Here is a 17153-nt window from a genome sequence, read left to right as displayed (position 1 = left end):
TTTGGTTATTTAGCTGACCTACATTCACAGCATAATCTTTTTCAATGGCTCCTCTTCCATCCAAAGGAGAAGTATGTTATTATAAATCGTATATAAGCAAATATTTGTTTGAAATAGTTATAAGAGTCATGTCCTTTCAAAATCCAAATAATATGTTCGAGGTATATTCTCTACTTTTTCTAACCCTGAAAAAGCAGACATGTCAAATTCTTCCACAAAATACGCTGAAGCATCAATCTCAACACAAATTCTGGCAAAAGTCATTCCTATGTTTGTTGGGTGGGAAATCTAGAAAGAATTAAATTCCAAAGGAGAGGAGAACAAAGACTCTTAGTTATTGAATGTGAGTCACTGCATAGGTGGAATTTTATAAGCTCATTTAGGCCTAGCTAGCACGTAGAGCATTACGGAGGCTCAGGGACACGAATCTCTATTACCTGAATACCACCTTCGAGAGCATCAAAGATAAATCGGATAAAGAAACATGCATGTTATAAAAACCAGTAGGCTCAAGACTATTCTTTTGAAAAGGAAAGCATGTTGATTAGTTCATTATCGTATCTCAATGTCACATGTTGAGAAAATACAGTTTCGTAAGTATTTACTTACCTCAAACGATTCTCCTCACTCTCAAACATCTTAATCACCAGGTCACTGCAATTCATACTCTAATATCAAACGCAACCCAAACTTAAACCTTAATATAGCATGTAAAACCCTAACTACGTAATAAAACTCTAGTCATGCAGATTATTGCTTTCATTGAGCATTCGGTGTCGAAGTCGATCGTTCGGCCAACAAGGGTTGAACCAGTGGAGGAGCCAAGAATTCAAACTTGAGGGGGCTGAATTAAAGTGGGGTCAAACTGAAGCATAACTTCCTAGCTCTACCATTGAAGGCACTTGCTTAGAAATTTGTATATACAAAATTCTCTACTAACATGGCAATACCATTGTGACTTACTTAATTATTCTACCTGTTTCAAGGTACAAAATAAAATTCATGTTTTACTATATATAGTATCTACTCATAGGAACAAAACAGCCAAACAAAAAGAAATTTACTACAACTTTAAAAGTCAAGATCAGCTAGTTATTAATAATAATATTTAAAAAAAATAAATGAATGAAACACCCAACATGAGATAATTAGGAATGCAGAAGCTTACATTTGTTTCTAACACATTAATCACATCTTCCACAATGTTTTGTTTAGGCAACCTACTATTATGAATTACTACCTGAAAACAATTTAAACAAGATTATAAAAGATGTCAAATTACCTTTAAAGTTATTAAAAAAAAAAAAAAGACATTGATGAAGTTCATACCTTTAGTCTATATAGGATGCACAAGCAAGATTGCAAGAAAGAAGAATTGATTAATAAGATCCGAAAGTAAAAGGAGTTTTCAATTTTGACTTTTGACTTTTTTTTTTTCTAAAGAAATAAAAAATAAAGATGAAAAACTTGTTGCCAAACATGCCCCAAATTTTGTGGAGAGGCTTGAATTGCTTTTACAATTTGAACCGATATCTTGAGAAGTTAAGATGAACTTCTTTATCTCACAAGAAGGAGAAATGATAAGACAGGGGACGTTCAAATGTCCCCTGTTTGTCATTTTATAATAAAAAAAGTATCCGTTATGCATAAAGTCTTATTCTTTATGCATTTTTTCATTTTCTTTTTAACAAAATGAAATTTTTTATTATAAAATGATGGACGTCCTCTGTCTATCATTTTTCCACGAGAAGTAAGCTTTCTAGTTTCTACGATTCTGCCATCAGTCCATCAATCGTCGCAATTCTTTTGTTTCACATGTTTCCACGAAAACCACTGACCCCGGGCCCTATTGGTTTTTGTGCGAGTGTGTTTTAATTTTCTACTCTATATTGACACCAAGTCTATAATGTCCTAGCCTTCTAGACCAAAAAAAAAAAAATGTTCCTCAAAAAAATTTCTACTCGATATTGACACTAATTTTCTCCAAACAAATTTTTCAAAAAAAAAAAAAAAAAGAATTTGTGTGAAAATAAATTTTAACCATATATCTCGCATTTAGATGATGAGACAATTCCTAATATCATGATGTCCTTAGAGTTATTAGTGTGCCAGTAGAAATAGATTAATCCAAAAAGATGCTAATTAATTCGAAAGAACTTTCTTCTTTTGCTAAATAAAGGAGAGAGTTCTCGTAAGCAAAAGAACATTTGATTTCTCCGGCTTCCTTACCCATCATCCTATGCCCCATCACATAATTAGCATATCATTTCTCCAAACGAGAAATAATATTATAAATTCAATCTATGACCATCCAATCTCTAAACCTCTTGAAATTCTCACTAACACCGTTACTGTCAACAAGCCTTGAACTAACTTAGATACCGACTTCATTAATATCGCTATACTCAAAGTGCTTAGAAAATGTACTTAACATTGTAACAGTGTGCAACATATGCACTCCTTTTGTTACTTTTTTAGGTGTTGTCTAATAAACAAAGATATTTCACTATTTCATGCTCATCTGATTATTTTCCTATTCTATAATCTACTATAGGAGAAATAAGGAAAAAAATCTAGGTGAGAAATTATATAAATCCTTTTTGCATTAGTGCAACCACGAGCAATAAGATTCAACTAATTAATTTATGCGTAGTTTTCCTTGACTTTGCCACAACTACCATGCTTGCCTCCAAGGTGCTTGGCATTACATTACTCTCAACTCAAATCTCATGGAGTGCTTATGCCATATGTTACTATCTGATCATTGGCTATGATGTAGAGTCACATCAATTTCTAACCGTTTCTAGCATGGACCAATTTGGATGATTTAAAAATTCCAAGGATCCTCAAAGTACTTTTGGTACAAAGTCAAACCACAGGAACCAAAAATAATATATTTCCGAATTAACCAAAATAATCTTCAATAATCACTGAGCAGTTTTTTCTGTTTACTAATTAAGTTATTGTTGAAAATGGAAAAGGTTAGGAGACTATTAACTATATATAGCTTAATATTGGTAAATATAAGTTAAGATAGATAGATATATGACATCAAGTAGTTATGAAGAAGGCATTAGATGTCATTATACATGCTCAAATCTCATGGAGTGCTCTCTCTTTTCTTTCCATAGTTGGGATAATCAACAAATATATGCATATATAGATAAAAGCTTCTACCAAAAGCACTCAATAGATTTGTTTTGTGGCTTGGATACCATAAATGCAATCAATCAACTTTATTTTTCTTTTTTCTTCTAGAGTACTGTAAAACTACAAATTATAGCAGTGATTTTCCTTGCTTTTTTGTTTCTCTTTCTCTTTGACTATCAATACAACGATGTACTAGTCATATGGTACATAGCATACCAACCTCTACAAGAGCAGCATGAGGAATGTTGAGGGCCACTGGAGGCTCTCTACTGTTTTTATCACAAAAAATGTAGGTCTTGATCAGGAACCTTTTTACAAAGCTTGAGCCATCACGCACTGCTAAATGTGACTGCCCTAGAAAATATGCAGTGCCACTCTCCCTGGCATCAATGATTTCTTGTAGCTCCTCCCTCACAGATATTCTCATTTTTGGACTATCTGGAGGCAACATGAATCTAACCTTTTTTCTCTTCACAGCAACACAACTGCTCTCAACTGCATCACCCACAGGACTTATCTGAGATTCATGGTTTGAGCTGGTTTCATTTAGTGGAACCAAAGCATTTCCATCTGGCAATGGCCTCCCAACAACAATCATTCTTTCTTCTGGGGATGTCAGGGATTCCAAGTCATTTTCTTCCATGGAAACAAATTCTCCGATCGAACGAATAATCTCTTCCTCAAAGTCATCTGTGTCTCTAATGTGATCACAGTAACCATGTCTCACAATGCAACGATATATTCTGTAGTCTTTAGGCCCTACCCTTCCTATAAGATACCTTCTACTTGAGGGGACATAAGGCATCGGTTGAGACTTGAAGGAAACAAAAATAAGCACCTGATGAAATGCAGGAAGATTCGTAATGAAATGCGAGAAGAAAGCCGGGATTCCGGTCACCATATCGGTGTAAATTAAGCCAATTCCAGGTATCCTGGAAACTCCAAGGTCTGAGCTATGTTCTGTCAGCCATTCCGTGGGCACCTTGTTCTGTAAATCAAACTCATACTTCTTCATGGTTCCATAATGCCATGCAAACATGACTGTCAAGGACAATGCCAAAAGGACAACAAGGTACCAAGCTCCCTTGTGAAAATTCAACATAGAAGCTGACAGATATGTGGTCTCAACGAAGCCAAAGAATATCAAAAAGCCTGCAGATAAAAACCAACTCTTCTCCCAATACAGAGCAATTACAAGAGACATCAGAAAAGTTGTTACAAGCATTCCAGAAATTACAGCCATACCTGCAAGAGATTTAATCAGTATATTTTTGATATAACTGTGACACAATTATTTATGAAATGAAGCCAGCATAAATTCTCCTTAAGAATAGGGGAAAGGAAAAGATGAAAATTTCTCTGCTACTGATTCAAAACTTTGCACAGCATTTGCAATTTTCCCTTGTATGATAAGAAGATTAAGCAATAGTTATATTCTGCTCCCACTTTTGTAATCTATGATTTTTCTTAACTTCTCTTTTTCCATGTCATGATTTCCAAATCATTCCAGTCATAAAAATTATAGTCTCTTTAGTCATCTTTTGGGAAAAGCATGCAGTACATGTTAAATTACCATTTATCCTAAATGTTTAAGCTGATAAGAAGAGATAAATTTAATCATTTAATACTTTAACACTCCTCTTCACATGTGGGCTCAAACTCCCTTTAAATATGTGAAGCTCAACACGTGAAATATTTAATTAAAATATGAGGTAAATTAAGAAGACATGGTTCGAACTCATGACCTTTTTTCTGATATCATGTTAAACTACCACTTATTCCAAAAACTTAAGGTGATAGGAAAAGATAAATTTAATCATTTAATCAATACTTTAACAGTACAGTTAGGAATGTGTACCCGTTGCATGACCAATTTTCACAATATCACCAAAACCTATTGTGACTGTGAGGCTGAAGATCATCAATAACCAGTTAACATCTGGAATGTAGACTTGCCCATGTATCTTATCTGATGTATGAATAACTTTCACTCTGGGGAAACAATTAAGTGTCAGGCACTGGTTTATGACAGAGAAACTGGCTGTTATGGTTGCTTGGCTTCCTACAGCTGAGGCAAGTAGTGATAATACAATGAAGAGATGGCGAATAGGACCTGGAATTGACAAGTTTTCCACGAATTAGAAACATAATTTTTAGCTAAACCAACCATCGATACTAAATCAAAGCAAAGTGAGAAACTACTTTCTGCAAAGCATCAAAGAAGATTTAAGAGACAAGATTTGCTACAGCAAGCCTTTGTAAAGAGCTCAAGCTAGAAAACATTGTAGAAAAATGGAGCATTCCTTCATCTGTATGTTTATGTTTTGTTTTGAGTTTTTGTTTTTCAGGTGTATGGTGTGTGAGATTGCATACTGGCTGCTTCTATTGTGCAAGTACTATTGTATTTTGCTTGGTCGAATAATTTCATTTATCCATTAAAAAACAAAAAAAGCAGAGTAAACAACTTACCAGGTACAGATTCTGTTAGATGATTAAAATCTTGAACATATAAGTTTTTGGATATATATGCCGCCTGACCCGCATAACATATAATAAGAACTGGATAAATCAAGCAAAGAAATGCAATCTGCAGCAGAATATATTGTAAGATTTGTTATTATGGGATTTGATTTCAGTATTAATTTCAATCGATTGTAATCAATCAAATCAGATTTGAATACAATCAAATTAGATTTGATTTGATATTTCATACTATTTTGTATTCTCTCCACCTCCCTATAAATAAGGATCCTCCGTATTGTAAATTCATCAATTCAGTAAGAGTAACAATGTATCCCTTTGGACTTTATCCAGTGGATGCAGGTCATAGACTGAACCACGTAAAATCTTTTGTGTCTCTTTCTCTTTATTCCCCTATTATCTTTATTTTTTCATTCAATTATCTTTTCTTTCTCACTTCCCATAACAGTAAACAATGACTTATATTGAATACCTTGATTGGTTTCTTCGAGAAATGACCTAGACCTGCAAACATGGTTTCTGATCCTGCAAAAGTACAGCATCTTGTGATGCAACCAATGCCATTGGTGATAAAAGGAAACCAGCAAAAATATAAATATAAATATTAGTACTTAAGAGTATGAGAATATAATTTACGGACTGACCTGCTAGACATAGAACGATGCTGCCTAATGATCTCCAACTGTCAATGTCAATATTGCTCACAAATCTATACATGTATACTGGGGAGATCGCATGGATGATTTGTTTGTTCCAGTTAAAGATATTATATATACCCACACCACTGACAAATAACAGCCAAATAATGATAATTGGAGCAAACATAAACCCAATTTTATGAGTCCCATAGTGCTGCAGCATGAAAAGGCATACCAGTATAGCACAAGCAGAGGGAACTGGTACATCTGAAACAAGTAAAATGTGGAGGGAATAGGCAGATCAGTAGTGGAGATATCTAAATTCATGAGTAATCCTAGAACAGCAATGTCATCCAGGAACACCATCCAGAAAAAGGAGTCACATTCACAAAAATTTAATCTTTGAAGCGTTTGAGCAGTTGAATCACAAGGTTATCTTCAGGAACATGAAAATTGATCAAACGTTTTACATGTTTTCATGCTCCAGGAGATGTATCAGGCTTCTATGAACATTACTCTACCCATTTAACAGAAATAAAATTCTTGATCATGACTGCAGGGTTTTACTCCACCATTGAGAAGGAATTCGGGCTCATATGAAGAAGAGTACTAAAATATTAATTAAATTCATTTTTTCCCATTAGTTTAGATTTTTTTAGACAACTGTGATTTTATTTGTAGTAAATTACGATTGATTTGCCATGACGCAAAGTTTCAAACTTATTGAAGTCGATACATATTTTATGGAACACATACATACAATGGGATATGAATTTCCAAAGAAGTCATAGAAATACATATATCAGAGTTTAATAGGAAAAGAAAAAGACAACAAGAGCAAGAGAGACTGTTTTACATCCAATTCAAAAACTACTTACATGGTGGAGTACTTACATCTTTCTAAAGCTTTTGAGACGGACTGTTGTGTACTTTGTGAAGAAAAAACTGGAGAGCCACAAGGCAAAATATAAGTTGAAACTGAAGATTCATGAAGCATCTACTAAATAATTACACAACAGTATTCTTTTGTTTCTCATATTCAATCCTACTGCTATCGCTTACATTTATGTGCCATAGCTGACAATGATCTTTGAACACCTTTCGAAGCTGATAACACTGGTAAGGAGAAAGAAAAAGAAAAAAAAAAAGTGAATTCAACCTGAATCACATTAATCATATAAGAAAGAAAGAGATAGCAAACAGTGAACTATGTCGTTGTGCCAATAAAGCTAAGAAGGTTAACCCCAAGGGGTTGACTCGAGTGGTAAGTCACTTGGCTTTGGCACCTAAAATCCTAATAAAGCATCAGGTGTAAAGTTTGATCCCATTGAGTACAAACAACACCCACGGGCAAAAGCCCAAACTTTATCCGACTAGTGTGGAGGGGGCGTTTTGCACGGTGTCTTGGAGATTTATTCGGGGTGAAGCCCCGAATACCCCAGTTATTAAAAAAAAACAAAAAGAAGCTGAGAAGGTTATTTGAACTGCCGAACCAGAAAGAGCTGGGGTAAGCACCCCCTCTCCAATTGTCATGAAGGAACCAAACAGAGCTAAGCACAACATCAAGTAGTGACTACTTTTATGTTTTGCAATGGCCCTCCAAGCCCTCGATTCCACCTTGATCTTCAAAGGGCTTCCCGCCTCATAATGCATAACACCATTCACACTTCTGTCAATTGGAAGCACACCTACTTTGGCATGCCTGCATAATAGTGAGTACAAAGCAAAAGTACCACCTGCAATAATTTGTTGTGTGAATATTTCTTCATGGAAAAAAATCCTGTTAAAATGATTTCTGGTACTAAAGACAAGTACCTTCTCCACCATCATCAGCCCTCAGTACTATAAAGGAATACTTCAGTAATGAAATGGTGGTCATGGTCCAGAAAATAAATGAAAAGAGCTCATACACAGCCTCATCTGACTTGATATCTTTTGCAGGAATCGTCCCAAAGACATATAAGGGAGCAGTACTAATTTGACCATAAATTACTCCAAGGCTCTGAAATGAGAAAAGGAGTGTGCGCTTCCATGTCACCCTCTGTACATCATCAAGTTAGAAACTCAGATCACACTATCAAAAAATGATGAGAAATACTTCAGTTGTACTTATCTAACAGCCTTAATGAGATTACAGTACAGAATAACTTTTAACATGATACACCTCAATATATGGGTTCAAAATTAATAGCCAAACGAGCATCAGAGCAGTATCATTCATTTGACTTGAACCCAAGAAGAAAAAAGAAGAAACAAACTTTAGGAACTAATCAATGCTTCTACAAGTACTTCATGTATATCTGTCCTGTACAGAAAATTAGAACTAAGAGGCAAAACCATTTACCATAAACTCATCAGAGGAGGTGCAACGACTCAGTGGAGGATCCATGTGTTGGTAGAAAGACTGACAAGTTGATGGAAATGTGGAAAGTTTTGGCAAGATAATTATATATTGAACTTCAAACAAACGTGAAAGACAGATATGGGACTGCCTAGCGATTGAGCCAATGCCTCATTGAGGGCCGGGAAAAACAAAGTGAATGATCAAGAGAGAGAGAGAGAAGCAGAGACAGATCTCGCTTTCATATTCTTTTATGTTATTGCTTCTTATTGATCAAGTACGTTATTCTGCGGATTCCACGACAGAGACTGTTTTTGTTTTTTGAATAGTTGTATTCTATGTAACATAGAGGGAATGCCGGACTGACAGTGACAACAAAATCAATCGCGTGTTGGGAAAAAGTAGGACTGGTGCACATGTTCGTGATTAATATAATTTTCATATCTTCTTCATTATTTTGGGCTGTATTTCACTGTACTCGTCTGTAGCGTACACACACAAACCATGTTTGTAGATTGATTTTTGAATCGTTTGATCACCTGGCCTGTTGAATTAGGGAAGCATCAAAACTTTCAACCTTTAGGTAGATTGATTTTGGAAATCTTATCGCAACAAAAGTTGAAAGGGAAAACTCCGGATGCTCAAATTACTACATAATTGACAATATTATCTCAAACTTTCAATTACGACAATGTGCTACCCAATATTCATGACGACAATACCTTCAATAACATAAAAATAAAGTATTCTTTAACTAAGAGGACAAAGGCAGCTAGGAGATTTTTTCAAAGAGAGCCAGAAGCTCAATCCATTTGGGTCCTAGGCACAAAGGCTAAGCAAAAGGACTGCATCAAGCAATTTTTGTCTCCTAAGAGCATCTCCAGCGATAATAAATAAAAGTAACTATTGAAAAAGTATATCTCTTTACTTTAGTTAATATTGTTTTTATATTCTCTTCAACAAATTCTTTATTTTATTATCTATTTATATTTAAATATTATTTTGGGTGGAAAAAATTGCGAAAGAAATAGGGTGAGAGAAAGAGAGAATATTTCTTTTTAGACCAACGAAAACGATTGAAACAAACATCATCGAATAAAAAATTATTCTTTCTCTTTCAACTATTTCTCTTATTCTCTTCTTTTAACTTGGTAGCAGATCATTTTGTTGGAATTTTTTTTTTTTTTCCCTTATGTGTTGATCACTATTCTGCATGGTGCATGGCTGACGTTAGCCTCGATCCAAGTCTTTGATGAACCCGACGTGATAAACGGGAGCAAAGGACCTTTGATCGGCCGTAAGGTCTGAGTTGCTCCACCAGCGAGCGGTGGAGATTGGGTGTGCTTCACGATCGGCGAAGCAGATGCAGTGGCTTTTGTGGTTGTTTTGACCGTGAAGACTAGTCTAGATTGGTTCGTCAGAGGTGTCTATGTGTGTTTTTGTTGTCTTGTTTCTTTGGTATTCTTCGGCAGCTGGGAGCTGTGGATGTATCGGCGTGCAAAATGACCAGTCGTTTTTGGGTATGACGGCGAACGTCGAGTCGTACAGAATTGCTCCAAACAATATGTCATCTCAATCTGGGCCAAACAATAGTAAACCCCTAAATGACTTCTTGTTTAGCCCAAAAATTAAAAAAAAAAAAAAAAAAAACTCTAAAACAACAACAAAGATAAAGATGACATTTCTAATTTTTTTATTTATTTTTTTTATTTTTTTTATTTTTTTTTATGAGGAAACATTTTCACCGATACCAAAGATGAACTCAATTAGAATTCTACTTTCTATAGCAACAATCTAGATTGGCCTCTGCACAAATTTGATATGAAAAATGCATTCCTTCATGAAGATCTAGAAGAAGTATATATGGAAGTTTCGCTTGGACTTAAAAATTAATTCTGTATAGGTAGAGTGTGCAAATTAAAGAAGGTTTTGTGTGGTCTAAAACAATTTTTGGGAGCATGGTTTGAGCTCTTTTCTCGGGCTACGTAGAGATTTGGTTATAAACGACTAAGTCAAGTTGATCATGTACCCTTTATCAACCACTCAAGGAAAAGTAATAGTTCTGATTGTGTATCATTAATGATATTGTTATAACAGGAAATGTTGATGAGGAGATTTAACAAAAAAATCTCTTGCCAACAAATTTGAAATAAAAGATTTGGGCAATTTGAAGTATTTTTTGGACATTGTCACATTGTAATTGTGAGATTGAAACATAGTAATTTATCTCCCAATAGATATATTCTTAATAATCTCAAGGAAACATGAATGCTTGAATGTAAAGCTATTAATAATGCAATAAAGGTGAATGTTAAGTTGAATGAAAGTAGTGACAGTCCTCTTGTGAATAAATGAAGATATTAGCGATTAGTTGGTCGGTTGATCTATTTGTCTCATACATGTTCCAACATTGCATATGATGTTAGTTTGGTGAGCCAATTTATATATTTGCCGCAAGAGTCTCATATGAAATTTGTTTATCAGATTCTTTATTACTTATAATCTTTACCAAGTAAGGTGCTGTTGTTTTCTCGACATGATCACCTCACAATAGAAGCTATATAGATGCAAATTGGACGGGATCCGATTGTCCACATCAAGTTATTGCACATTTGTGGGAGATAATTTGATTATATTAATTGCATAATAAGAAACAATCAGTTGTTGTCAGATTTTGTGCAAAATGAGAATTTAGAGCCATGAACTAATGGAGGGTGTGAAATGTTATGGCTGAAGATATCCTTGAAAGAGCTTAGGTTTGATTTCAAGGATTCTATGAGATTGTATTGTGACAATAAAAATGCAATTAATATCGCTCACAATCCAGTCCAATGTTAACCGAACTAAACATTTTGACATTGACAGACACTTTATCGAAGAAAAACTCCAAGCAAGTACTATTTTTGATATGCTAGGATTTTATTCTGATTTTATTCTGATTGTAATCACTACTAATGTCTTTTCATAATAGTTGGTAGGTCTTTTCTTTTTAAACCAATGTAAACAATTGAAGCAAACATCATCGAATAAAGCATTATTTTTCCTCTTTCAATTATTTCTCTTGTTCCAATCTACGAGTACCATTTCATACATTTGATTTTATGACAATCTTGAGAAAATTCTGGGAGGGCAGAGTGAACCCCCTTAATATCATTAAAAAAAAAATCTATTTATTAGTAAAACAAAAACACACGCACACAATTGCATTGAATCCGGTTGGTAGCACTAAACCACGACTGGGCACCGAGGCACTTAGACAGGATGTATTTAGCTTTCAAACATGCTACTCATCAACCGACGTTATTAAAAATTCACTTTCAAAGAAATGTCCTTCCATACAGCAGAGGGTACAGGTTGCTTCCACAATTACATTGCAGGGATGTAGGGGGAAAAAAATTCTGTATCAACACCCATCATACGATGTGTGATGTAACCGGAGGAAGAAGAAAAACAAAATACAAAATACCAAAAAAATTAAAAAATAAATATTACTGCAGTGGTTGCCCCTAACAAGCCAAAAATATAATGAAAAGGGCAAGCAAACCATACTAGCCATCTTCCTGTCTACAAGCCTCAGCTTCTCAAATTAATCTGTAGTCCTTTCTCTCAATCGCAAGCCTTCTCCCAGTCATCAACCACCTCAGACATTTCTGTTCCACTAGAATTACCTTGATGCTGCCCTGCTGAATTCGAACCACTTTCACCAGATTCCAAGACTGAACCTGAACTACTTCCTGCCCGTTTTCCAGGATCCTCGGTTCTGAGGGAAGCAGCAGATGAACTCAAAGACGTTTCAGCGTCTAGGACACTCCACCGATTTAATGATGCAGCAATGGGCGCTTCTTTTTTCCAAGCAGATGCCTGCATATCTGCAGAACCACCACCAGACCACTCTTCATCACCCCATAAACCTTCCTTCCAACCAGGCTCCTGACCAATAGCCTTCTTCCATGGGTTACCCTTTAGAGCTGCAACTGCTCCGCCCCAGGCACTAGTAGCCGATGATGCTGCTGCTACACCACCATTTGGGAGAACCACAACAGCTCCATTGTATACTGACCCATGATCCAATCTCCTCATAGCAGTGGCCGCTCGGGCAGGATCGCTGAATACAGCCAATGCATTCTTGTCATTCAGCCAAACTAGTTCACATTCCCCACCAAACCTCAAGACCAATGCACTTATATCTGCATCTCTTGGCAAATCAAGAAAAGAAACAACAAGTCTAGGATCCATGTCAACCAAAGGATCAAAAGCTGGAGGATGGGATGAGCTTACAGTGGTCGAAACCTTAACCCCAATCACACGAGAAGGGGCTTTCGATTTGGGTGTAACATGAACCACAATAAAACGCTTCGGCTCCCAACCAGCAGAATAAATAGCAAGCTTCCATCTCTCGGCAATCAGCTTTACTGCATCTCTCTTATCCTTCAGCATCGGACAGAAAACATGAACCTTAAGACCACTTGTAGTTCCTCTGCTCTTGCCAAGTACCAAGAACTTACATCTCTCCTCCACAGACAATACCCACTTTGGATCACGTCTATAGAGATCTGCTAGCACTTCAGAAACAACAGAATTCTCACCAAAATGAAGAGCTTCCAAGTTTGGAGGAGTAATATCAAAAGCATCTGCTAGAACTCGCTTTCGTTCCGACTTAGCACAGTCATCATCACACACGAGCTTCCTCTGTCCAAGTGGAATTTTCTTTCCAGTTGCTTCCACTGGTTGAAGCGGCACTGGCAACTTCTGGATAATGGAAGCTTCATACAAAGCATCAGCACTAAAACCCCCGTTGCTGCCTCCAGCATCACAAGGAACAGTTGCTGTTAACCGGCCACAAGAACAAGTGATTGTTACAGGGAAATCACATCTTACATCAGGACAAGGAGCAGAAGGGTGACAAGGTTCTTTACACGTATGCCTACAATCTCCCCTAGGAGCACCACATGTCTGCCCACACGAAGTTCTCAAACCTGGTAGAGGCCCAGGTGAAGAATCACAAGGCTGTGGGTGACAAGTTCTGCCACAGGCATGCATTCCACACTGCCTGGTCTTCCCACAAAGCTTGTTACATCTGATATCCTTTGAACCACAAGGTATGTTCCTAAGGACAACATGCCCACCAATGCATTCCTTTGCTATAGGCACAGAACAAGGCGGGCAGTCCCCAAAGTGGCAGCTGTGAGAAGATGAATGGCCACAAGGCTGAGGAACTGAACATGGGAGCTGACATGAAGGGGGAGGTGTGCCGCAAGGCAATGGAGGAGGGATGGAAGTTCTCCCACATGCACAGGTCAAATCAGTGAAAAATGTTTCAAGGCAAGGAGGGCAATGGCCACTATGACACAGTGATTCACAAGAATGCTGCCCACACCTAAGCTTCTTCTCACATGGCATCGAGCAGAAATGTGGATCCCAATTCCCAGAGAGAGGATTGTTTGAATTAGAGTGCGGGCAGCACCGCTCACTGCACCTGTGCCTTCCACAATTCTTCTTCCGCCCACAGGGCTTATCACACGTAAATTTCTCTTCCACTGTTGTTTTGCAGCATTCTACAGTTCGAGAGGTTGATCCGCAACGGCATTTTTGAGAAACTTTAAGCAAACATGGTGGACAATCCCCAGCATGGCACACCTCTGTACAATGGTGCATCCCGCAAGGAAGGGGCTTGCCACATTTTTCAGAACAGGTTGGAATCGGGTCCAAACAGGTCAGCCGTTCCTGCTGCAAGCTTGTTTTCCCACAGTAGCATGTCTTAACCGTGCTTGGCATTAAGTCACACTCTCCACATGAGCCTGGATGGCAAATGTCACAGCAGACATGATTACCACATAAAAGCTTCTTTCCGCAAGTTGAACCACAAGAAAAAACACCATCCTCTGTTTTCACCTTTCCCTTCACAGCCATGTCTCCACAAAGAACAACCTCCACGGTCTTCTTGCAGAAACAAGGAGCATTGACTAGAACCGGACAAGGATCACAAGGACCCACGTGGCAGGTTCGCTCACACCTGTGACGCTTGCACTCAAGGAGCTTGTCACAGCGCTGACCACAAGTAAGAACAGACTTCCGATCAGAGCACCGTGTCGTAATTGTTTTCTTCCCACATGGGCACAAATGTGGTGGGGCAAATGCCTTACAAGGAGGACATGGACCTGGGTGGCATTGCAAAACACAAACATGCGGGCAAAGATCCTCCTCACTATCTCCAGGACGCAGAACCTCCCTTTCAAGTGGCTTCCCACATAGTTCTCCACATGAATGTGGAGTCAAATACAGATCGGAAGGTGGGTCTGGCCTCTTCCCACAAAAGCAAACATACCGAATCTCCTTCAACACTGTAAGCTGCACCGACTGACATCCAGGACACCTCCAATTAAATCCCTGACTCTTCTCCGCCAACAAGTCAACAGAAGTAGGTGCCCGAGCCCATTTCTTGATACAAGTCAGATGGAAAATAGAGTAACAGCTCGAGCAAGACCATATGGGTGCTGACCTTCGCACCATGTCATAACAAATCATGCATTCGACAGTGCTCTTAATCAGCTTCTCCTGAATTTCTTGCACAAGCTGAGGTACCTTAGAGTCCTTTAATCCCTTTTCCCCCTGATTCTCCTCCTTCTCCTTCTCCCTCTTCTGATACACAGATCGACCCATGTAACCCCTCGGACCATTATTCCTTCTAGGCCGACTCTCAGGCGGAGCAGAACCATAATTTGAGTCCTCAACAGTCCCGTGGTTCGTATTGAAGCTCAATGGTGGGCTCGGGCTCGGGCTCGGGTTCGGGCTCGGGCTCGGGTTTTGGTTTGTATTGGCATTCGGGTTCGGGTTCAAGTTCACGACGGTAGTGGCAGTGGATCCTCTCGGGACCCACTGATGGCGAACGCCTTGGACAGGAAATCTAGTCCTATCCCTTCGATCATTTCGAGCTTGAAAGCTCATATTCTCCGAAGCCAAACACCCAAAGCTTGTATCCACTGACTACAAACCAAAAGAAATTGAACAACAAAAAAATGAGCATTTCATCACAGGCGGTTGATCGAATCACACATACAATGGCCCAAAATATAAAACCCTAACTGTTTGCCTACAGAATCAGTCATGAAATGAACGAAACTACTTTAACATCCCTACACACACATCAGTTATAAAGCGTCCAAAATCCCATTTGTTCAACCCCTCCTCCAGATTTTCTGGGCGACCAAACAGTTCCCTCCCCCGATTTTCGAGACAACCAAACAGATCATATTTCAGCCAAAAAAAAAAAAACGCCCAAAACCATGCTGAAACCAACAAAAGAATTAATTTGAAACAAATTGAAACAACGAAGAAGAAATACCTTTTCAAAGATTTTTCTCGCTCTTTCTCGAAGAAAATATGTGCGGTGCTCTACAATTTAAATAGTGTTCCTGAAGAGAAAACCGACCCGACCCGACAAAGGTTGTGGGGATAGGGGATGGGATCATGGGTCAGAAATTTGAGGTTATATAGCGGGGGGAGAGAGAATAAGTGCCTTGGAGCCGAAGGAAGCGGTTGTTGTCGTATGTGGTCCCACTTTTAGTCCTGGTCCAACGTCAAGATAATCGGGCTGCGCGGTGCGGACCGGTGTGCAACTTTTTGCGTGTCAATGTGGGTGTGGGCTACGTGGTGGCTACTCTTCCTCCATGATTTTCTAAGGGGTGGCCCATTTGAAGAGACTCTCTTGGGCTAAGTTTGCGTTAACGGGCTTCAAAGGTTGTAACTTGAAGTTGATACATTAAGGCCCAATACATTACCAAAAGAACAAATTCATTCGAGATAATTAGTAAAAATTAATGATTAATTTTTACTGTCACGTTATCATAGTTGTATGACAGTCATATATTCGAATCCAAATTCAATGTCTACTATGTGGTTACCGTCAGATTTGACCGACATCGCAGTATTACTCCTCTTTGACGGCTCTAATCCTATCATCAACAGTAATAGCCTCCCTATTGACTCTACAATTTTCTTGTAGTGCCACTTTTAACGGTCTCTTAATATTATGGTGTGTTTGGGATTATGATTTCGTAGACGAAAAGTATGATTTTAAACCAAATTGCAAAACTTGAATTGTTTGAGAATTGCATTTTTAAAATATTGCGATTTGAAAACGCAGAAATTTTTTTTTTAAATCGCAAGTAATGATGTGTTTTTTTTAAAACGCATAATTTTAAAGGCTAATCTACGATTTTAAAGACCAAATTACGATTTTGCCAAACGCTTAACTGCATTTTTAAAAATCATTTTTTCTAATCGCACATTTCAAAATTATTATTTTTAAATCGCAAACCCGAACGACCCTTAGTCGGGCTACTCATATGCTTATTTCCAATAATTTTGGCTTCATTTATACACTAAAATTTGTTATGGGCCAATGTCTCCTATTTTCTTCTTCTACTTTAATGTAATGGTCAAAGAAAAGAAAAAATCATCAGGAAAAAGAAAAGGCATTATAAAAAGTTAGCTTGATAAATAGAAAATATGATATGCTGGACAAAGTAGGTAAGATAACATAT

General features: G+C 37.7%; 1 protein-coding gene across 1 annotated transcript; it reads right to left on the bottom strand.

Moving 5' to 3' along the window:
- Positions 1 to 3210: 3210 nt before the first annotated feature.
- On the bottom strand, positions 3211 to 16089 carry LOC133866266 (NF-X1-type zinc finger protein NFXL1). The gene is made up of 12 exons (XM_062302796.1): positions 15953 to 16089; positions 12219 to 15594; positions 8614 to 8780; positions 8085 to 8310; positions 7763 to 8005; positions 7332 to 7385; positions 7164 to 7214; positions 6276 to 6536; positions 6104 to 6156; positions 5620 to 5737; positions 5009 to 5263; positions 3211 to 4395 (listed from the first exon to the last, which is right to left on the bottom strand). Exons 2-12 carry the CDS (start codon positions 15553 to 15555, stop codon positions 3347 to 3349), a joined length of 5814 nt encoding a protein of 1937 aa, XP_062158780.1. The 5' UTR covers positions 15556 to 15594; positions 15953 to 16089; the 3' UTR covers positions 3211 to 3346.
- Positions 16090 to 17153: the final 1064 nt, after the last annotated feature.

The sequence above is a fragment of the Alnus glutinosa genome, chromosome 4 (genome assembly GCF_958979055.1).
Source record: "Alnus glutinosa chromosome 4, dhAlnGlut1.1, whole genome shotgun sequence".
Classification (NCBI taxonomy): Eukaryota; Viridiplantae; Streptophyta; class Magnoliopsida; order Fagales; family Betulaceae; genus Alnus; species Alnus glutinosa.
This window is presented reverse-complemented; position numbering and strand designations above follow the sequence as displayed.

Coding starts and splice junctions, on each gene's coding strand:
- LOC133866266 (XM_062302796.1), bottom strand. CDS start 15,555: ATGAGCTTTCAAGCTCGAAATGATCGAAGGGATAGGACTAGATTTCCT. Junction 8,006..8,084: donor GGCTGATGATGGTGGAGAAG/GTACTTGTCTTT, acceptor AAATTATTGCAG/GTGGTACTTTTGCTTTGTAC. Junction 6,537..7,163: donor CTCAAAAGCTTTAGAAAGAT/GTAAGTACTCCA, acceptor TACTTGTTTCAG/ATGTACCAGTTCCCTCTGCT.